Genomic DNA, 20,569 nt, shown 5'->3' on the forward strand with positions numbered 1-20,569 from the left:
TGACAGTGAACGGAAAACGAAGATGGTTCATGGTGGATACGGGAGCACGTTACTCCACCTTAGCTGAACCTCTGTGTTCCCTTTCCTCTCACTATGTTTCCGTTTTGGGATTTTCCGGCACTGAACAAAGACTGCCTTTTACTGTTCCCCTTCCTGTCCGGCTTGGGAGACAGGTGATGGAGCACCCCTTTTTGTATGCACCTGATTGTCCACGTGATCTCCTGGGAAGAGATGTTTTGGCAGCACTGGGGGCTTCTGTACATTGTTCACCAGAAGCTGTGATAGTGAGTTTCCCCAGAGGAGAAGAAATGGTGTGCTCCTCCCCCTCCAGTGCTGATCGCATGTGCATGTTGAGTCCTGATACCTCACCTGATGCCCCACCACCCTGTGCGGACATATATTGGGTCCTGCTAGCCGACAGAAACCCTCTGATTGACTTTTACAACATGTGGCAACCATGGATTAGGGCTCTACACCCTTACCTCCCTGTTCCCGATCCTCCCCACTGCACTCTGAATTATGACAGAAATAATGATCTTACGTATCAAGATGAGTTCCAACAGAACCTGTTAGATACAACCTGGGGGATAGGAGTAGGAGGTGTTTATCCACCTCAAGCAGGAAATGGCAGAGGCCGCAGCACTCGCTCTCCCAGATTACTCTCAACCATTCCATCTGGATGTCTCAGAGCAGCTTAGTACAGCCCATGGTGTCTTATATCAGAAACACAGAGGAGCTAGGAACGTATTGTACTATTGTAGCATTTTGCTAGACACACAAGAACAGAGAGCCAGCCCCTGTGTCAGATATGCAGCTACTCTGGCAAAAATTGTAGACAAAGTAGGTCATATAGTCATGCACCATCCTCTACAGATTCTGATCTCTCACAGCACTGTAACATATGTCACATCCTCCTGTTTCACCCTCACCCCCCTCAGACAGACTAAGATCTTACAAGTACTCTCGAAACCACACATCTCCTTTGTACATGAGGGCTGTAATATGGCTGACAATATGACTGATGGCGAGAAGCACTTCTGTGCAGAAAAATCGCTGCCCTTTGTAAAACTAAGGCTGGACTTAGAAAACTCCCCTTTAACGGAAACTGACCTTAGCTTATTTACAGATGGTTGCTGTTTCCGTCATCCCACCGAAGGGTTAAAAGCAGGTTATGCTGTGGTGTCTATGAATACAGCAAAAGAGGAACCATGTACTCTCGATCACGGTCCTCTTGATGGGAAACAATCTGCTCAGGCAGCAGAACTTACGGCTGTAGTTTGTGCTCTGCGGTTAGCGGAAGGGAAGGCAGTGAATATTTTCACAGACTCTGCGTATGTGTGCAATGCAATTCACAGAGATATGTCTGGCTGGGTGCAAGCGGGTTTTAAGACTAGTCAGAATAAACCTATGGCTCATGAGGAGTTGATGAAAGAGTTGTTGGAAGCAATCCAGTTACCACAGAGGGTAGCTGTGATCAAAGTGAAAGGACACAGTCAGGGCACTGATTTAGAGAGTATAGGAAACGAAGCAGCTGATGCAGCCGCTAAAAAGGCGGCAGGGTATTTACCTACTATGATGGTCATGACCACAGCAGATCTCGGTTCTGAGATAACTGATTTCTCCATTATACAAGCTCAAGAATCTGCCACAGCAGCAGAACGAACCATCTGGGAAGATAAAGGAGCTATAGAACAGTTTGATGGTATATGGTATAACGGAGATCAAATAGTTATGCCCCCGTGTTGGATGTCCTCAATACTGACTCAGACTCATGGACTTGACCATAAAAGCCACAAACAGATGTTACGAGATCTCCGCCACTGGTGGATTCCCCGGAAACATGCTACTATAACTGACTTCTTGACTAAGTGTGACGTATGTAGTACATGTAACATCAGACCTACCATCACTCCTAGGGCAGGAAAACATCCTTCTCCCACTGCCCCGGGACAGGAAATCTTTATGGATTTCACAGATATGGGAGTAAGGGCTGGGGGGAAAAGATTCCTCCTAGTAATTGTGGACGCATTTTCACGTTGGGTTGAGGCCTACCCTACGGGAAAAGAGGACGCAAAATCAGTCATTAAATGTCTGGTGAATGAGTACATTCCGAAACATGGGTTTCCTAAATTGATCAGGTCAGATAATGGTTCACATTTCAAAAATAAAGACCTGCAATCTGTTGAAAAGGCTCTGGGACTACAACACAAATTTGGCACTGTGTACCACCCAGAATCGCAAGGAAAAGTTGAACGTGCTAATCAGACCATTAAGTTAAAACTGCTAAAAATCGTTCGCACGACTGGGCTCCCTTGGACTGAAGCCCTGCCCATTGCACTGATAGGCTTCAGAGCCTCGGTCAATCGGTCAACAGGACTCACACCATTTGAGCTTACGTGTGGCCGACCTTTCCCAGGGCCGTCCCAAAACCCCTCTCCCCTTCCTGACCTCGGTTATAGACCATACTATTTGAAGGTTAATGCTCTTGTGTCAGCTCTCTCCTATACAGGTGACAAACCTGTCACCCCTGTCACAGAGGACGTTCCAGGACCTGACCCCGGACCCCCGGAACACCTTTGGTTGAAGGTGTTAAAGAGGAAGTGGTCGGAGCCACGTTGGACAGGCCCACACAAGGTTCTGGCCAGAACTGCAACAGCTGTGCAGCTTGCAGGAAAAGGACTCAACTGGTGGCACCTAACACAGTGCTCCAGCAGCAGGACAGGACCTGAAGCAGAGGAGGCAGCCCCACAAGGAGCCCAGGCTACGTGAAAAGAGGGTCACGTATATTTTTTATTTTTCATATACTGTATAAACTGTGACTGTGATGAGATACACATAAGGGAAAGAAGGTTACAAGGTCTTGCCTGTATTTACAGTTAAATCAGGCTAACATGGTTGTTTAGGTGGACTCATCTAGGTGGTTTTTGAAAAACATTATATATCACATTGTATTAAAACTTGTTGCTTAGAATAAATGCTAAAATAGATAAAAAGAGGAACCAGGGGTGGGGAGAATCCACCAGAGAGAAGTTTCACTTCCTTTCCCAAACCAGTATAAAATAGGACCACCCGGATAAAAGTTTTTCAGTTGCGCACAGGAAAACAAACTAGAAGCATCATGCAGTGCGGCAAACTGCTAGTGGCGTTTGCTGTAGCATTTGTGTTTACCTCTCTTGTCCTCGTTCTTCTGTACAAACTTTCTTAATGTGATTTGTCATGTATTTTAAATGTTTTCATTTCATATTACTATCTTAATGCAATTCATCATGTATTTTCGTGTTTTCAGTTACCATTTTAGTTATTCATGATAAAAGGAGGGAATGTGAGAGAAAATATCATGACCCTTGTGTAGAATTTGTGTACTCAGATAAATCTGAATAACCTGGGAAAGCACAGACTGTACTAGTTTAGATACATTACTTATCATCCTCGCCTCTGCACTCTGCTAAAACTAGCTAATCACAAGTAACTCTTTAACAATAGACAATGCTTTCACTCAGAAGCAGGGTGGAAGGTGTGGGCTACAAGGGGGGGAAGGCTAAACCAAGATTATAAAGAATGATGTAGTGAGGTAGCTCCCCTAATGAATATAAACTAGCTGACCAAATAGCTGCAGGTTTTGAAAACATACCTGTAATAAGTGCTCTGATCCCTATCACTCCTAACAAAAATGTTGACCGCATTAACTACATCCACTATAATGTTCTCCATTTGACTAATCTAACCCGTGATGCAATTGCCGGACTAGCTGAACAAATGGCTCCTACATCACTGATGGTGATCCAAAATAGAATGGCATTAGATATGCTGCTGGCAGAGAAAGGCGGTGTATGCTCAATGTTCCAAGACTCATGTTGTATTTTCATCCCTAACAATACAGCGCCGGACGGGACTGTAACTAAGGCGCTAGAGGGGCTCCGGACGCTGTCTGAATCGATGCACGATGACTCAGGTATCAACAGCCCCATTAACGACTGGTTAGACCGTACCTTTGGGAAATGGAAGTCCATGGTGGTATCTCTATTCTCCTCAATCCTTGCTGTGTGTGCATGCTTAGTATTATGCGGTTGTTGCTGTATTCCATGTATTCGCCACCTCACTGAGCGTGTGATTATTTCTGCTGTGCAACGAAAGCATCCGGATGCACCTCCTTCTTATCAGATGGCCATGTTCCAAGCTGAGAGACAGGGTCTCCTGGAAATGGTGGGGGATAGTGAAGATGTTGACCCTGAAGAGGTTGTGTGATGATGCTTATAATTAATACATCTGTACGTAACATGATGATGCTTATAATAAATATATCTGTATGTAACATTATCTGTAGGTGAACTTAGTTAAGTTCAAAAGAGGGTCTGTTGGATTTATTATGTACAAGAATGTTTACAATAACCTGACTGTTGGATTTGTTATGAATAGAGTGATTGTGAGGAAAAGGGAGGTGGCAGGTGCTGTTTTCTTTTGCAAGGTCAAGGAGAGGACGGAGCCAGAAGGAGATAACGAAGAAGAAGACATGCAGCAGAAACATCACGTGCCATAACTCATGAATATTAATATTGTGTAAACCATAAAACGCTGGATCAGGGATAGCTCGGGGTTCAGACTTCGCGAACTGACCCATGCACTGTATGTTGTCAGGGACACGTAGGTTGGATCCAGATATCTGTAAACTCTTTATTTTTACTTGTGCAACATTGATTGTTCGGAATAAATTGTATTATTATGCTTTAACCCATCTGTTTGGAAAATCTCTTTGTCACACAAGATTAACCAGCACGTAACTGGGCCTTGACCTCTCGGAGGTAGAAGGCCAGTTCCTTCAAGATTCACACACCCCTATACAGATACAGCAACAACAGGACAGCACTCTCACTACCTCTGACAAAGAGATAATGGGCCTTTCCCATTTCCGATTTTATAAGGCTCGATTCCTCTCCTCGACTCCTCTCCTCGCTTCTTAGTCCCGCCCACGAGAGATGTGAGCGGAGGAGGCGAGGAAGAGACACGAGGAGAAAGGAAGAGAGGAAGAGAGGAAATATGTTTTGACAGATGTGAGAAGACCTTTCCTCTGAAGCGTCACGTGAAGCGACGTCCGTTTCTGATGACAGCAGCAGCTGATCACAGCTGGATCAGCTGTCAGTCGGCTTTAACATCTGTTAATGTCTGAACTGATCTAATACTAATAAAGACACACAGTTATTATCAGTGGTAGAGCAGCAGTGTTTCCTCTGAAAAGTTAATGAGGGGAAATACCAGATCATCAAAAGAAAATTCTTTCTAATAAATGAAGAAAGTTGATTGAGGTCTGTTTGTTGTCAGGTGTTATAAAGCCCTTTCAGTAACAGACTCCTTCAGCTGCGGTGTGTGAAGCAGAGATCCTGCAGGTCCTTTCAGCTGTCACCATTCCCACGCATTTTCAGCAGGAAATGCATTTTCTAGTTAGTATTATTAGACTGCAAGTCAGCCACGTTATGATGAATAATAGTAGAGACAGGACTGTACAAAAGCCTCTTTACACGCTTTCAGATGATTGGTGTGAATGCATAGTGAAAACGTCGGGGAGCGCAAGGACACGTGCATGGGGTGTATGACTGTGAGATCGCTGTCATACACTTTTTTATATAGAGTTAATGGTTAATGGTAAATAGACTTGCATTTATATAGCACTTTTCTAGTCCTCAGAGCGCTTTACACTACATGTCAGCATTCACACACACATTCACACACTGATGGCAGAGGCTGCGAGAAGAAGCTAAATGATGAGTGAATCCCACAGATAGGTTCACGTGGTACTTCTGCAGATTCACACACCCCTATACAGATACAGCAACAACAGGACAGCACTCTCACTACTCTCACTACACTCACTTACTCTGTCCCCAGAGTTACAAGAAGCCAACAGACCAAAGGGCCTTTTCCTATCATACCACCTTCTTATGGAATGATTTCCCTTAACATCACACAGTCTGTTTCTGTCTGACTGCCTGCCTCCCCACACACACACACACACACACACACACGCACACACACAATTTAAAACTTAAGTGCGTTCTCCCCTCCTCTGTCCAACCTTCAGGTTCTACCTGGTTCTCCTTCAGGGTCTGCAGGTGGAGGAGGTGTGTCCCCGTGTTCTGGCCTCCATCCTGCTGAACTCCACATGTCTGTTCTGCTGTGACCTGAGAGGAGTCAACCTGCTGCTCCCCTCCTTCGTCTCAGCTGTGGAGAACGTGCTGCTCGACAGGTACAAGTACTGCAAATACTACAATAACTGTGAATACTAGAATCACTACCGTAGACACTGCTACTTTCAATACTTATACTGCAGATACTTAACTACCAATGACAGTTCTGCTGCTCTTGACCTCACAGCCTGATCCGGTCTGATGAGGCCCAGTGAGTCTCACCTGGACCAGGTTCTTGTGAGGAGCAATGTCAGATTCTGTTGTTTGTTTTTCCTAAAACATAATTTAAACAAACTGTAGTAGGCTATAGTTTTTTACAGTCAGGGGTTAGCGGGCTCCCGCCTCTGACATCACACAGGACCCCATGTCTCTCTCTAAGGATGGTGGGTTCACGTTGTCCCATGTTATTTCTTTAGGCTGAGCTGGACCCAGAACCCTGTGGGTACCAGCTCATTTCACCAGTTTTTTCACTTTTACTTTGAACTGATCTATTGAGCGCACAAATCCCTTCTCCTCCAGTTTATCTCGAATGACTTTATAAGCGTCACTTTTTTTGTGGACTTTATTTAGCATATTGCGTATGTTCCCTTCGGCCCGGATCAGAAGCAAACATCGGACTTCTGCAGAAGTCCAAGTCAGTCCTCTCCAACTCATGCTAACATGTTGTTTACCTGTGTCCATCTCAACAACTAACCGTGCAGGCCTAGTTCAATTCGTGCAATTGGGTCGAAGTATGTTCTCACTGCCATCAAACCGCACTAGGGTCTGCGTGGAAACATGGTTGTTTTGGTCCACACCAGAGCATGATTACTGCGTTCACAACTGCCCAAACAAACCGCACCAGGGTTTGAACCGCACCAGAGTTTACAGTTTAAACGGACTAAATGTTGGCTTGTGAAAGCGACCAAAAAATACAAAATTATTAGCATCAAAAGTACAATATTTCCCTCTGAGATGAAGTGGAGTAGTAGTATAAAGTAGCAGAAAATGGAAATTGTCAAGTAAAGTATTAGTATCTTAAAATTGTACTTAAGTAAAGTACTTAGTACTTAGTTACTTCTGAAACTGCATATCTGAAACCTAAAGGAGGCGAAATTTTGAATCATCCAGCAGTAATGTCTTCATGAAGGCTGTAACCAACACCTGACGTAGTCATACAATCACTGACTCTACTCCTACAGGTACAGACAAGTGTGACTGCAGGTAAATCTCTCTCTGTCTGTGTGTGTCTCTCGCCCAGAGAGCTGTTGAGGTTCAAGAGTTTTGTGAGTCCGGTGGATTTGAGGCGAGCCTCCATCCTGGTCCTGCTGTCCCTGCTGCCCCTCCCTCTGCAGTTTGGATCTGCCCAATCAGAGGTCAGCTTCTATCCACCCTGTTAAACACCTACACACACCTGTGCAGACCTGACCTGGACCTCACAGGTGAAGTAAGAACACCCATTAATAACCACAGATACAGTAACAGTCAGCTGTGTGTGTGTGTGTGTGTGTGTGTGTGTGTGTGTGTGTGTGTGTGTTCAGGTGTTATTGGACGGGCGGTTCAGTGGTGATGATGTCACAGCAGGTAGCTTCCTGTCTCTGAAGCCCCGTCTCATCGGTGTTCTGATTGGAGCTCTGCAGACGGAGACCAACACCTCCAACACACAGCTAATACTCGGTCAGTTTCACATCCTGATCATTCATTCACTCATTGATTCATTCAGTCACTCATTCATCTCCAACACACAGATAATACTGGGTCAGTTTCACATCCTGATCATTCATTCACTCATTGATTCATTCAGTCACTCATTCACCTCCAACACACAGATAATACTGGGTCAGTCATAGATTTCTGCTTAAAGTTTAAAACCACTCCCACCGGAGGGGAAAAACAATCAGTGCCACAATATGCAACCAAGGGCTGAAACACTATAATAAATGCCTTTAGCTAGCTAAACACATCAGATTTAAGCATGTCAAAGAATTATTTTAGCACCGTACGTCTACCAGGGGTGCAGTTGATGACTAAAATGATGGTGGATGATGATGAAGTTAGCTGTTAGCTAATGTTAGCTATGTTAGCTAAGCTACTGTAGTTAGCTAAGGCCCTTGCAAATATAATATATACTGCATATTTCTGATTTATCCAAATTCCACTATAACACAAGCAATGTTATATAGCCTAGTACATTTTATATAATGAAATCTGAAACCTGCGTTTGCTTTAGAGTTGAAAGCAATGTCGGTCACATCAACTGACCACTAGACTGACTAGACTGGCCGCTATAAGCCACAAAGGAAGCTCGAAGCTGTACTAACAGATGCAAACTGTATTACCGTGTTTTATACACACAAACTCACTGCAGGATAATCCTCCGTCCGTGGTGCCTCCCTTCGTGTGCGCCGGCAAGCTGAACAGTTTTTTGACGGCAGTGGAAATGTTGTTTTTGAAAGGCTAAATGCCAACAAATAAGAATTGAAGCAGAATATTTTGTTTAATAAAAACATGTTGTGAGTTTTGGAAATGATAACATTTATCTTTTTTCAATTAAGTTTGACTTTTTGACTTTACAACACTCGTTCTATAGCCCTAGAACGAATGCAAACTGTATTATACACACAGACTCATTGCAGGATAATGGTGCACATTTGAAACCATACCACGGTAACAATAAAAATACAGTCGGCACTGTCGTTGGTGCGCGACCATATTCCTCTGTTTAACACATTCTACCCATAATTCAGAAACCCTTTATGTTTTTTAATTCTTCTTTTTCATTTTTAAAGTTTAAGGTTATTGGCGAGTGAAAGATGCAAGTGCTACAGCCACCACTAGGCTTCAGCAATTGTGCTCTGTGTCTATCTGTAAAACATGTAGCAGTGCATTGTGGGTTTGTTACTCTGTCAGACTCTACTGTTTTCATTCTGTCAGACTCTACTGTGTTACACTCTCCGCGTTCACACAGCCTGATTGACTTCTGTTTTGTGTAGCGGCCATGTTGAACCTGGTTCAGGACTCGGCTCTGTTAGAGGCTGCAGGACAAACTCAGCAGGTGAGTCCACTCACATCTATTGACATCTACTGAAACTCGACTGACACACAATATGTCAGATCAGATGAACATCATTACATAACAGAAATCAGATTTTGAAGGTTAATGTGTATAGAAACACTTTTCAGGTTGACACTTAACCGTTTTATTCAGCCTCTTTTGAGGGAACATAAACAAAAAGAACCGTCTATATGTCATATTGTAAATTCTGATTTGTTGTTTAAATATTACACATTTTCTTAATGATCTTTACTGCACAGTGTCTTGTTGTCTTTCACTCAGTCTTGTAATGTTTGTGGTGTTCATGGAATCCCTGGACTTCAGATAATATTCATGAGGTCTTATTATTAACATATTTATGTAGATGAATATAAAAAAAAAATTAAAAAAAATACATCCACAGAGCTTTTAGAAAAGTGCTGAAGAAAAGTATGGCTTTTCATGAAAAAATAAATATTGTGATTGTGAATGAATCATTTAAAAAATGTTGGCTGGTCCAAAATTCATGTTTTGTTTATCTCCGTGGATGATATCTGACGTTCGGTTCTCATTTCTAACAAGGCTTGTGAGCCGATAGTATAACAACGTTGGTATCACGTGGTACCTCTGGGTCATCAGTTAGTGTGGAAAAAACGGATAAATGACTGAGATTGAGGGTCAGTGCCTGACAACGACTTGATTTGAAGTGAATGCAATGGAACGGGAGAGGGAGAATACGACATCTAGTGGCTGAATGTTATGAATGTTATCAATAGCACCTTTAAACTACTAAATTTGATTTAAATCCAACAATCAGCCTGCAGGTGGCGCCAACAGGACTTTACACTGTTACTCTGGGTTTTTATACCCCCACGACAATGTGGTTGGGGGTAAAAATATATATAATATAATATATAATTATAATATAATTTAATATATACCGCTCAGCGTGTTTGTCCTTCCGTCCATCTGTCCGTCCTTCCCTCCATTTGTGTGTCACACTTTCGTTTCCGGAGCAGAACTCGGAAACTATTTCACTTAGGAACCTCAAATTTGGTGTGATGGTTGACAGTGTGGTCTAGTTGTGCCTTTTGGGGGTTAGAAGTCCAGGGTGCCCAAAAATTGTAAAAAATTTCCAAAAGGGCAAAACCTCTTGCTCTACTTTAGTAGGGATCAAGCAGTTAGTGGGGGTATGTTAGCCATGCTCACTTTTCCCTTGTCTTTTACTATCAGGAAAAACCGAAACACTTCATCTACTTTTGTTTTCAGGAAACTGAGTCTCATCAAGGTGGAGCTAGTAGACCCAGATGGACCGGGGGAACCAGTGCAAATAGATGGACCAGAGGAACCGGTAGTTAACTATGCTGATTGGATTTTAGTTAAGTTTAACTGACTTTTATAACATTGATCGTCCTGTCATGGAAATCTACGTGTGTGTGTGTGTGTGTCTGTCTGTGTGTTCGTGTTTGTGCTTACGTTTCCATGGTAACCAGCCGTTCAGTCAGACGCAGCATCGATCCTGTGGGTTCAATTTGTGCGCCTGCTGACTCAGCGTCTGACGGCTCAGTGGAGGAATGACTTAGCAGTTTGTCTGTCTGCACTGGAAGTACTGGGAGGATTGGCTAAGGTGGGCGCACACACATACACATACACATACACACACACACACCATTAACTGCAAACGTTACTGTGACGTTACTCTCTCCTGTTGGCCTGCAGGTGAAGGTTAGTGTGGAGGAAAGTGAGAGGATGCGAGCGGTCACTTCAGTTTGTTGTTACATCGTGTTTCAGTGCAGTCGTCCTCCTCCGCTTCACTCCAGAGATCTGCACTCCATCATCGTTGCTGCTTTCTACTGTCTGAACGTCTGGTTAACTGAACACCCGGCGATGCTCGACCACCAGGTAACTAACCGACAGGTGACAAACTGCCAGGCAACTAACAACTAACTAACTAACCAACAGACAACTAACAGCCAACTAACTAACCAACAGGTAACAAACAGCCAGGTAACTCATCAATCAGTTACTAAAGGTATAAGAAATTCATCTGGAGGTAGGAGTTAAAGACCTCACAGACAGGGGCCTCAGCCAGACGTTCCCAGTTCACCCTAACAAGATCTGTCTGGCAGCCTCCCCCGCCATCTGATCCCACTCACCAGCACTGTAGGTGGTGATCAGTTGACAGCTCTGCTCCTCTCTTCACCCGAGTGTTCAAGACATGCGGCCGCAGATCTGATGATACAACCACAAAGACGATCAACGATCTTTTCCACCTGCTGAAGTCCACCACCAACGCCTTCGTCTTGCCAGTGTTAGGCTGCAGGTGCTTCCGCTCACACCACTCAATGAAGTCCATGAGTCCACAACGCTCCTTTTCTCAGCGTCCTTCAGCCAACAATTGCGGAGTTGTTGGATAACTTCTGCAGGTGGCAGGACTTGGAGTTGTAGCTGAAGTCCGAGGTGTAGAGGGTGAACAGAAATGGGGACAGGACTGTGGTTTGCGTGTATTAAATATACAGTTATGTTGTTTTCAGGAGTGTTTGTTGGAGATCCTGGAGATCGTAAAATTGGGGATTGCAGGCAGTAAGTCCAGACAGGAACAGGAAGTGAGGTGTAAAGAGGAGAAAGAACTGAACCCGGCCTCTCTGAGGGTGAAGGAGGCTGCAGAGGCCACGCTGAGCTGGTGAGCAAAACAAACACACATGTAAAGGTACTAGATGTTTTAAAATAAGAGCTGTTTTTCATCTCCACTACCTTAATCACTTGAGTGATCAGACCAGAGTTCACATCCGGTACTTTGGCCTGTTGGAGCCATTTTGTGTTAGTTACAAAGGATATTTTCACCATTTGCTGAATTATTGAAATAATGTTTGTGCAATTAGTTGTGTATATATCTGGTTAATATGATAATGATGATCAGCTGTGGTAGAAGGAAGTGGTGAGACTAAGTGTATTTGTGTAGAGTGGGACATCGGTACAGTCTTTGATATTTTTTGTATGTTAAAATGTGAAAATAAATGAGCTGAAATGAAGGCAGCGATATCTGTGACTGTTGCAATTTGGACATGGATTGGAAAAGAACAGGCCACTACAGGCTCTTTCTGAACCGAGACCATGATCTTTCCCTGACATAAAGCAGGTTTGAGTTGCCTTGTCTTAACCTGTAGTTGCCATGCGCAGATCAGATCAGATTCAGACATAATTCAGATTAGATTCAGACCAGATACTCTAAAACTAGTCAGGGGGGACCGATTCAGGGCTAAAGTCGGGCCAATCCTGAACAGTATCTGCACCAGTCTGATCTTTATTCATATCTCAGTGTTATGCAGGTTTCGGGGGCCTTCCCATTCCTTGGAGGCCTGCTGGATGAGGACGCTCTGATTGGCTCCACCATGAGTGATAGCAGTGTGAAGAAGTTCAGATATTTTGTGGTGGACAGCTCAGTGATCCTGGCCATGCTGGAACAACCACAGGGACCTGAACAGGGTCAGTCCTGACTCACTGATCCTGAACCAGATATAGACGGAAACACAGATGCTCATACAGCAGGAACACAATGAAACCAAAAAGCTCCCTGACCTTTCCCCTGTCATCATCAGTCCAACATTTCCACATGACAAAATCTAAATAATCTCTAAATTAACTCAAAAGTGTTTAACAGTATTTGACGACACAAACTGAGAGGCTGATGTAACTTCCTCTTGCTGCTCTTTTGTTTCTTGATGTTGCTTTTGATTCACTTTCTGTTGATCGACTAATAGATCAATCAACTAATCCTAATGTTCAAAAAATCCTAATGTGTCTAAGTGTGTGCAGCGCCATGTCCGTCGATCACAGTGCTGATCAGAGGACCGTCAGGAGGTCACACATGGACTCTACAGCTCCACCTGCAGCCCAGAGAGGGAAGAACCGACACACAGGTGACCACTCCCATCAATGACAAAAAATGACAATAAAATACATAATAATAGGCTTGAGATCAGTGTTTTATCTCTCCTGTCTGTTGATCTACTTTAGCAAACTCTGATCCCAGAACAGCGCGGTTTAGCCCAGGAGGATGCTGGGATACGATGTGGTGTCAAACATCAGCTGTTTCCTGAAAACATGGACAGAGTTGCTTCAGTTAATGCAGATCTGAGTATACCAACTCTGCACGAGACCGTTACTGAGGAGGTATGAACCTGGGTCAACCCAGATCCCCAGATCCTGCTGGATGTCATAGAACTTTCTGAAGCTACATTGAAGTCAGACAGGTGTTCTTTACCTGTCTGTCTGTAAAGAATTAGCACCTGCAAACTCCTGCTCCTCCTCCGTCAGGTGCAGCAGCAGCTGGAGTGTCTGCAAGCAGCGTTGAAGAGGCAGCGACGGGTCGAGGCTCGGCCGCAGGTGAGCGGACGATCGGTCGTCATGAAGACCTGCAGGCCGCCGCCTCCTATTACCAACTTCCAGACGGCGAGACTCTTCCTGTCCCACCTGGGCCTGCTGACACCTGAGACCCTGAAGGTACCATGGACTGGACAGAGATTGATTCATTGATTCATTTAGACCTGTCTGTTGCCTCACCCGTCTGTCTCACCTGTCTCCCTCTCACTTGTCCTCTGTAGAATCCAGGTACCAGCGGTGTCCCGGCTCAGTTGGTGTCTCCGGACTCGTCCCTTCCAGGTTTCTCTGAGGATCTGAGACGTTTGGACCAGCTGCCGTCAAGAAACTTTGACTCTGCTTTCGTGTTCTACATGAGAGCAGGACAGAGGACAGCTGCTGAGGTCAGATACACCTGTCTGTCTCACCTGTCTGTCTGTCTGTTAGCTGCTGAGGTCATTTAATATGCTTTATTGGCCTGAGTGTAACAATGACAATATCGTCAAAGCGTCAAGAAATAATGAGATTATAAAGAAAAAGGTGCAAATTAATAAAATCAAGAAAATAGCAGGAAACAATTAACCCTTGTTTGTTTCAGAGAGACTGTGGAAGTTGTTAGTGTGTGTTTGTGTTGATGTTGTTTTTGTTGCTCTCACATTTGGGTATTTCCCCAAGTAAATATGTGTGTTTCTCTACGTCTGTTAGGTGTTCAAATTCAGGATGTATTTTTATGATATTGGGAAAATGTTCATTTCTCAGAGCCTGGTATTTGGGGCATGAGGTGAGGAAATGAAGTTCTGACTCTACGTCTTGTCTGTTACACTGGGAGCAGAGCCTCTCGTTTGGCAGCCAGCTCTGTCTATGCCGACTCTTCTCTGTAGCTAGGCTGTGCTCACTGAGTCTGTACATAGTCAAAGCTTTTCTTAATTTAGGATTTTTTACTCTGGTCAAATAATTTGCTAATGTGAAGTCTCTCTTTAGATCACATTTAATAGTGTTTTAGTTGTTTCCTTCCAATACGTGACATAGTTTTATTTTTGTTGGTTGATAATTTGGTTTGGTTTGATTGGGTTGGTATTGTGGTCCTTCTGGCCTGTCTCTGTCTCTTATGGTACGTGTCCACAGTGGCGTTTTCAGACGTGAGGCACCGCCTCGCTTCCATGCATTGGACGCTTGATCGGCTGCCACTAGGCACCTGATTGGACGAACGCTTTCCCTCGTGGGCTGCTGCTCCCAGCTTTCAAACCGGATCCAACATGGTGGCTCAGAATTTTTTTTCTCTTATGTTACGAAAATAGTTTAACGAAATGTGTTTATGAAAACGTACAGTATGCAAGATTTAAGCCTTGCAATTGCTGAATCTGTCTTTATTTTAGATCGACAACAGTTAGTTTAAACATTTCTCGGGAGTTCCAAAAGTGGCGAGTCTCAACGGACGCCCCTGATTTACATAAAATAGTCTAGACCTCAACTTTATGCAAATGAGGAGCAGCCACCCCACTACCAGAATACATTGCACGGCTGCTTTCATAGACAATGACTGGGAAGCGTGGAAAGTACGGATCGTGTGGACACCATCATGCCTGGTTCACACTACAGGACTTTAGCCCTGATTTTCCACTCGCCAACAGTTTTTGGAGCTCCCCGGCAAAAGCCCCAGATGGGAGGCAAATAACTGGCTTGGCGCTCGCAAATTGGGGCTTGCAAATCGGTGCTCAAGCACTTTGTGTGAACTGTTCAGGGACGCAAGCTGAGAGGCTCAATGCTGCATCGGGACACTTTCCATATATCTGGCATGGTAAATATCTGGACATGTTGGGGAGTCTGTCGGGGAGCTACAACCAATGAGAGCGCAAGACACAGGTTGAGGGGAAACCTGTGGGATGGGTCACCTGTAACTGTGTGTGCTATGTGTAGCATTTGCAACACACACCAAAGTTATTGTTGCACCTAGGATGTTGGATGTTTGCATGAATAAACATAGCGACTGATCTTCATAGGGGAAATAGTAAAGACGTGTGGAAATAGGCTATTATGTGAACACATGTGCCAATGACAACATCACTTTCTGAATGTTCTTTTCGTGACAAAACGTAGTGTGAAAACCACAACGACTTCAAGTCTCCCGATTACAAGACAGCAAGTTGTGTAGTGTGAACAGTACAGCCATCTTACCACTTTAAAAGTTGTGTAGTGTGAACTTGGCTTAACCTGTTTGTCTCTTTGTAGATCCTGAGGAACGTGGAGTCCAGCTGCAGCGTCCCGTCTCACTTCCTCGACTTCCTGTCATCTCTTGGTCAGCCGGTGGAGGCGGGGCGACGACAGGGGGGCGGGGTCAACACCAACAGTTCAGGTCAGTGCTCTGATTGGTCACTTCTCATCAACAGGACACTGTCAGAGGTCAGAGGTTACCTGAGGTCACTCTGTTCTCCTTGATCGTTGATTGATTGTTTTCTGTCTTCCAGAATTCCCTGCTGTGCTGGGTGACAGTGGAGGGGGCGTGTTTAATGGCGAGAGGTTCGTCCTGATGTACGCCAATGCTCTGACAGAGATCACCTTCATCGTCCCCTCATCATCATACAGTGAGTGTCTGATGATCTAATAATAGTCACTAAACTCTTCTGTATTGACCATATGAGGAGAGGTGGTGCCATAGAAATAGAATAGGAGTAGGACGGACATTCCCAATGTAGTAGGGTGGTTGGAACGGCTGCCATTTTTATGTGTACCGTCGCCATTGCGGCGTTGTAGCGGGCTCATTTCCGTATAGACCAAAGTGACTAATGGCCAGTTGTGGACTCACTGAGGTGTGGTTTTGCAATAACGATTCAAACGAGCAGTGGAGTAGTAAGTCATGTTACAAAGCATAGAGAGCCAGAATAAATGAGTACAATTTAACAACTTAATGCTTCAGCCACAAACTGTTGTCTCAGTGGAGGAAAGCACATTTCTATCGCCATATGAGTGACAACTTTGTTCGCCTCATTTTCTGTTACCAGTATGGCATTAAAGTATGGTGGAATTAGCAAGCTAGCTAACTAGCCTGCTGTCCGCCAGTTAGATAGCTAGAAGTTGCTAAAAGGCAACAGTGGGCTGGTGGCCAGCAGCAGCGCTGAGTCCAACGGTCCCTCCGCCTCACTCCCCGCCGCTTCGGAGAAGGACAAGCTACCAACGAGCTGCGACCACACTTTACGGCCCAAATGACGTATGTTCTTTTGTCACCATAAAAGCTAACAACTATTGCCATTTTCTTTTGTACTTGTCAGATGATCACAGAAAACAGTTCAATGTCCGTTCTACTCCTATTCTATTTCTATGGGTGGTGCCATATAAGGACACGTAGTACCATATAAGGAGAGGTGGTACCATATAAGGAAACATGTGACCATATAAGGAGAGGTGTGACCGTATATGGAAAAGTGGTATCATATAAGGAGAGGTGATACCATTTAGGAAAGGTGGTACCGCATGAGGAGAGGTGAGACCATATAAGGAGAAAATCAAAGTTATTTCCTTTTACTTTATTAAATTCTTCTTTTTGTTTTGTTTAAAGTGGCTGATTTGTCAAAGAGTCCAGACAAGGCGGAGCCTCCGACTGAGCTGCCATCCAACTTGAGTCTTTCTGAGCCAAGCCAAGACTCCGCCCCTCAACCCACAGTATGGACCTTCAAAATAAAAGCTTTTTCATGTCGTTATGACTTATCTTAACTTATTTCTGTCAGTCTCTGACCTTTCTGTTTGTCCAGAGTTCTCCAGTTGAAGACATGAAGTCTTTTCGTTTTGTGTTGTCGTCCGTCGGCTCTGAATCCAAACTCCTGATAGTCTGGGTCGAACGCTTCGAGGATATCGGTAACTAACTTTATATTAACAGTATAATAAGTAGTTATATTAGTAATTATAATAATTGAGTAGTGTTCTAACTAGTATCAGTATAACTGAGTGCACCAAGCCAGATGAGATCAGTTGTTTGGTCAGAATAAACCAGTCCAAAATAGATTGGGGAGTGACAATAATCTGTAGTTTTCTGGAGTGATGAAGTGAGAACAGATTTGTGACTTTGTGTTTCAGAGAGTTTCCCTCTGTCCGACCTGCTGTCAGAGATGAAGGCAGAAACACCGACCAGGTGAAACATCCAAATACACTGTAACAAACTGCTTCAGTCTTATTAATGACAAAACTGTCTCTCTGTCTGTCAGTGCGTCAAATGTCCAGCTGATCTTTGTCCATCCTCTGAAAACTGGACTCTACCGGATCCATTTCCATGGAAACACCACCAGCAAGTTCAGTTTGGTTGTCCCATTGGTCAGCGGGAGTGTGGTCAGCAAGAGGTCTTTGGGTATGTCTGACTGACTGTCTGTCTGTCTGTCTGTCTGTCCCCACATAGAGGAGATCAATACCAGAGGGAAGTGGACTAGGTGGAAAATTAGTGGTGTGCTTTAACCAAAATCTTGACTTGAAAATAACTAAATAGATATTGGATTGTGACAAGTTGTAAGAGGTGGCAAATAGACCCCCCAAATTTGGAGGGAGCAAAAAGGTATGGTCACTAGAGGTATGGAAGACCAGAATGGAAGTAAAACCTTCATTGCTTCATTTGGGCCCAGACCTTTAAAGGAATACTTCAACCCCAAAATGATTATTAAATCCACCAAAGCCGAAGGCCTAGGAAGGAGGTTATGTTTTCACCGGCGTTTGGGTTTGTTTGTTTGTTGGTTTGTTTGTTTGTTTGTTTGTTTGTTGGTAGGTTTGTTGGTTTATCCGTTTGGAGGATAACTCCAAAAGTCCACGGTGGATTTGACACCAGCACATATGGGCCTGACGGTGAAGGGCAGTCATTGCAGGCTTCCTGGTAGCCTTACGAGAATACACTGTTTACCATTGGCAGAGCATTTTGGCAAATTTTTCTTGGGCGCTACCCACATAATCAGCTGTGCTGCTCATCCCACAAATGCATGATCCTTACAAGTTGGACATCATTGTGAAGGTCAATAAACAGGCTTTCCAACGATGTAAAATACAATGCCAATTAGCATTGTAACAATGGAGAAATAATCGACCAAACACAAGTTTCCGAACTTTTTTTTCCCAGTTTATATGAAATCATCCATTTGCAAACTCTCACACAACTTGTGCAGTATAATCAAAGTCTCATTTATCCAGTCTTAAACTCACTACTCCCCCAAGCACATGCATCTTTGCTAAAACCTTACTATTTAAAGCACTTCTGCATAAACAATACTCGCAGGGACGTGTAGCACGCGTGTGCAAACGTGAGATTGTTTGTGCGTTTTTGGCAAAAATGCATTTGGGAAGTAGTGAGCATGCGACTAGATAAATGAGACTTGGATTATACTGCACGAATTGTGTGAGAGATTGTAAACGGATGTTTTGATTTAGTTTTGCTGATGTTAAACGCGGCCCCCACACTTTTCTCCGTTATTTGATTCTTCGTTCACCGTGGAAGCAAGCAACAAAAACAAAGTTTTCTCCATGAATTCAAGGTAACGCGGGGTGCACGTAATTAATATACAAAAGACCATTTTGGGGGTGAGGTTCTCTTTAACTGTGTGAACGACATCTACAGTCATTGAATAGATGGATGACATAAAGTCGATCTACATACTAAATCTCGGAGGGATGACGATGGCACCAACTATCCTGCTGTTCACTGCACCATAATGCTATCTTGTGAAGGTCAGCTGTACTTATCCTCCTACAGATGAAGATAATCTGGATTATTAAGTAATACATATAAATGAAAGTAATAACCGTCCGTCTTTTATCTCCTCGATAGTCTGGAGGTTTAGTTGGTTATTGTTTAAAGTAGTCAGTTTAGTCTTGTCTTCATCGTGGGACAAAAACCTTTAACGAATGTATTTTCATGAATGAAACACTATTGAAACAGACCTTGTTTCTTTCTCTGTCTCCAGGTTTCCTGGTTAGAGAGACGGTGATCAACTGTTGCCATCGGCGACGGTTAGAGAGTGACTCTGCCCTTCCATCCCATGTCAGAAGGAAGCACATGATCAATGACATCATCCTTCGCTACCGCAGCCGCCGCTCTGAACCCGCCTTTTACTCCGCCCTGTTCCAGGACCCCTGACCTTTAACCTCTCTGACTGACCCCTGACCTTTAACCTCTCTGACTGACCCCTGACCTTTTATCTCTCCGACCGGCCCCCCTGACCTTTAATCTCTCTGACTGACCCCTGACCTTTAACCTATCTGACTGACCCCTGACCTTTAATCTCTCCGACCGGCCCCCCTGACCTTTAATCTCTCTGACTGACCCCCCGACCTTTGACCTTTCTGACCAACCCCCCATAACCTCTACCTACTGTACACCATAGACTGTATATAAAGATGGACGACATGACAGCTACCCAAAATTAAGCCAAAACATCTTGATTGCCAATCATAAGCTGCGGCCGTGCTCGGCTTGTGATTGGGACGGTCAATTGTGTTGGCGCGACCTGGATATCGCGGCTCCAGCTCCCCGATCACAACTGCACAGACTCTGGCTCCAAATGATGTCAAAAGCGTGAGATGGCTGCTCCCATATCCGAGATATTTGGGCTTCATTTTACAATGGAAGGAAGTGGAGACTTGTCGTCCATCTATCTATACAGTCTATGCTGTACACCAACCACCAGCTCCACTGTTACCATGGCAACCTGATGTTTTATTTACCAATCACAGATTTAAAAATGTGCTTGTGTGTTTGTGTAGTTGTAAACCAGCCAATGAGAATCAACAGTTACTGCTGTCACAGGTTTTGAGTGAAGACAGGTGTTACTGAGTGATGATGTCACCTGAGTGAAGACAGAGGCCTGGGTTGCGTTCGAATAGTCCTTTTTGCTTAGGAAGGTTCCTAACTGAGTGAAATGACCCGGAAGTACCTCAGTAGCAGCCGTGATAAGAGCCGTTCGAATTCACCAAATGTTAAGGAAAGGAGCTTCAATGCTTCCTTTATTATCTCCTTTAGCATAGGATACACTGGACCATCCTTTACCAAAGG

The 20,569-nt window shown here is 44.2% G+C and overlaps 2 protein-coding genes and 1 long non-coding RNA gene across 3 annotated transcripts; all 3 read left to right on the forward strand.

The window, feature by feature from the left end:
- Positions 1-1,359: 1,359 nt before the first annotated feature.
- On the forward strand, positions 1,360-3,487 carry LOC141776560 (uncharacterized). The gene has a single exon (XM_074650247.1). The coding sequence runs from the start codon at positions 1,360-1,362 to the stop codon at positions 2,767-2,769; it is 1,410 nt and encodes a 469-aa protein (XP_074506348.1). The 3' UTR covers positions 2,770-3,487.
- A 2,589-nt stretch (positions 3,488-6,076) lies between these two features.
- Positions 6,077-9,214, forward strand: LOC141774489 (uncharacterized). The gene is made up of 3 exons (XR_012595358.1): positions 6,077-6,238; positions 7,420-7,835; positions 9,152-9,214. It is a non-coding gene; the product is annotated as an uncharacterized LOC141774489 (long non-coding RNA).
- Positions 9,215-9,853: 639 nt separating this feature from the next.
- On the forward strand, positions 9,854-19,669 carry LOC141776565 (ral GTPase-activating protein subunit beta-like). The gene is made up of 16 exons (XM_074650261.1): positions 9,854-9,869; positions 10,686-10,819; positions 10,912-11,094; positions 11,727-11,875; positions 12,512-12,678; positions 13,000-13,112; positions 13,210-13,365; positions 13,510-13,695; positions 13,797-13,955; positions 15,781-15,904; positions 16,017-16,133; positions 17,105-17,208; positions 17,298-17,400; positions 17,620-17,674; positions 17,748-17,887; positions 19,482-19,669. The coding sequence occupies exons 1-16, from the start codon at positions 9,854-9,856 to the stop codon at positions 19,652-19,654; spliced, it is 2,079 nt and encodes a 692-aa protein (XP_074506362.1). The 3' UTR covers positions 19,655-19,669.
- The last annotated feature ends 900 nt before the right edge of the window (positions 19,670-20,569 follow it).

The sequence above is a fragment of the Sebastes fasciatus genome, chromosome 1 (assembly GCF_043250625.1).
Source record: "Sebastes fasciatus isolate fSebFas1 chromosome 1, fSebFas1.pri, whole genome shotgun sequence".
NCBI lineage: Eukaryota > Metazoa > Chordata > Actinopteri > Perciformes > Sebastidae > Sebastes > Sebastes fasciatus.

Coding starts and splice junctions, on each gene's coding strand:
- LOC141776565 (XM_074650261.1), top strand. Junction 15,905..16,016: donor GGTCAACACCAACAGTTCAG/GTCAGTGCTCTG, acceptor TCTGTCTTCCAG/AATTCCCTGCTGTGCTGGGT. Junction 17,209..17,297: donor ACTCCGCCCCTCAACCCACA/GTATGGACCTTC, acceptor CTGTTTGTCCAG/AGTTCTCCAGTTGAAGACAT.
- LOC141776560 (XM_074650247.1), top strand. CDS start 1,360: ATGTCTGGCTGGGTGCAAGCGGGTTTTAAGACTAGTCAGAATAAACCT.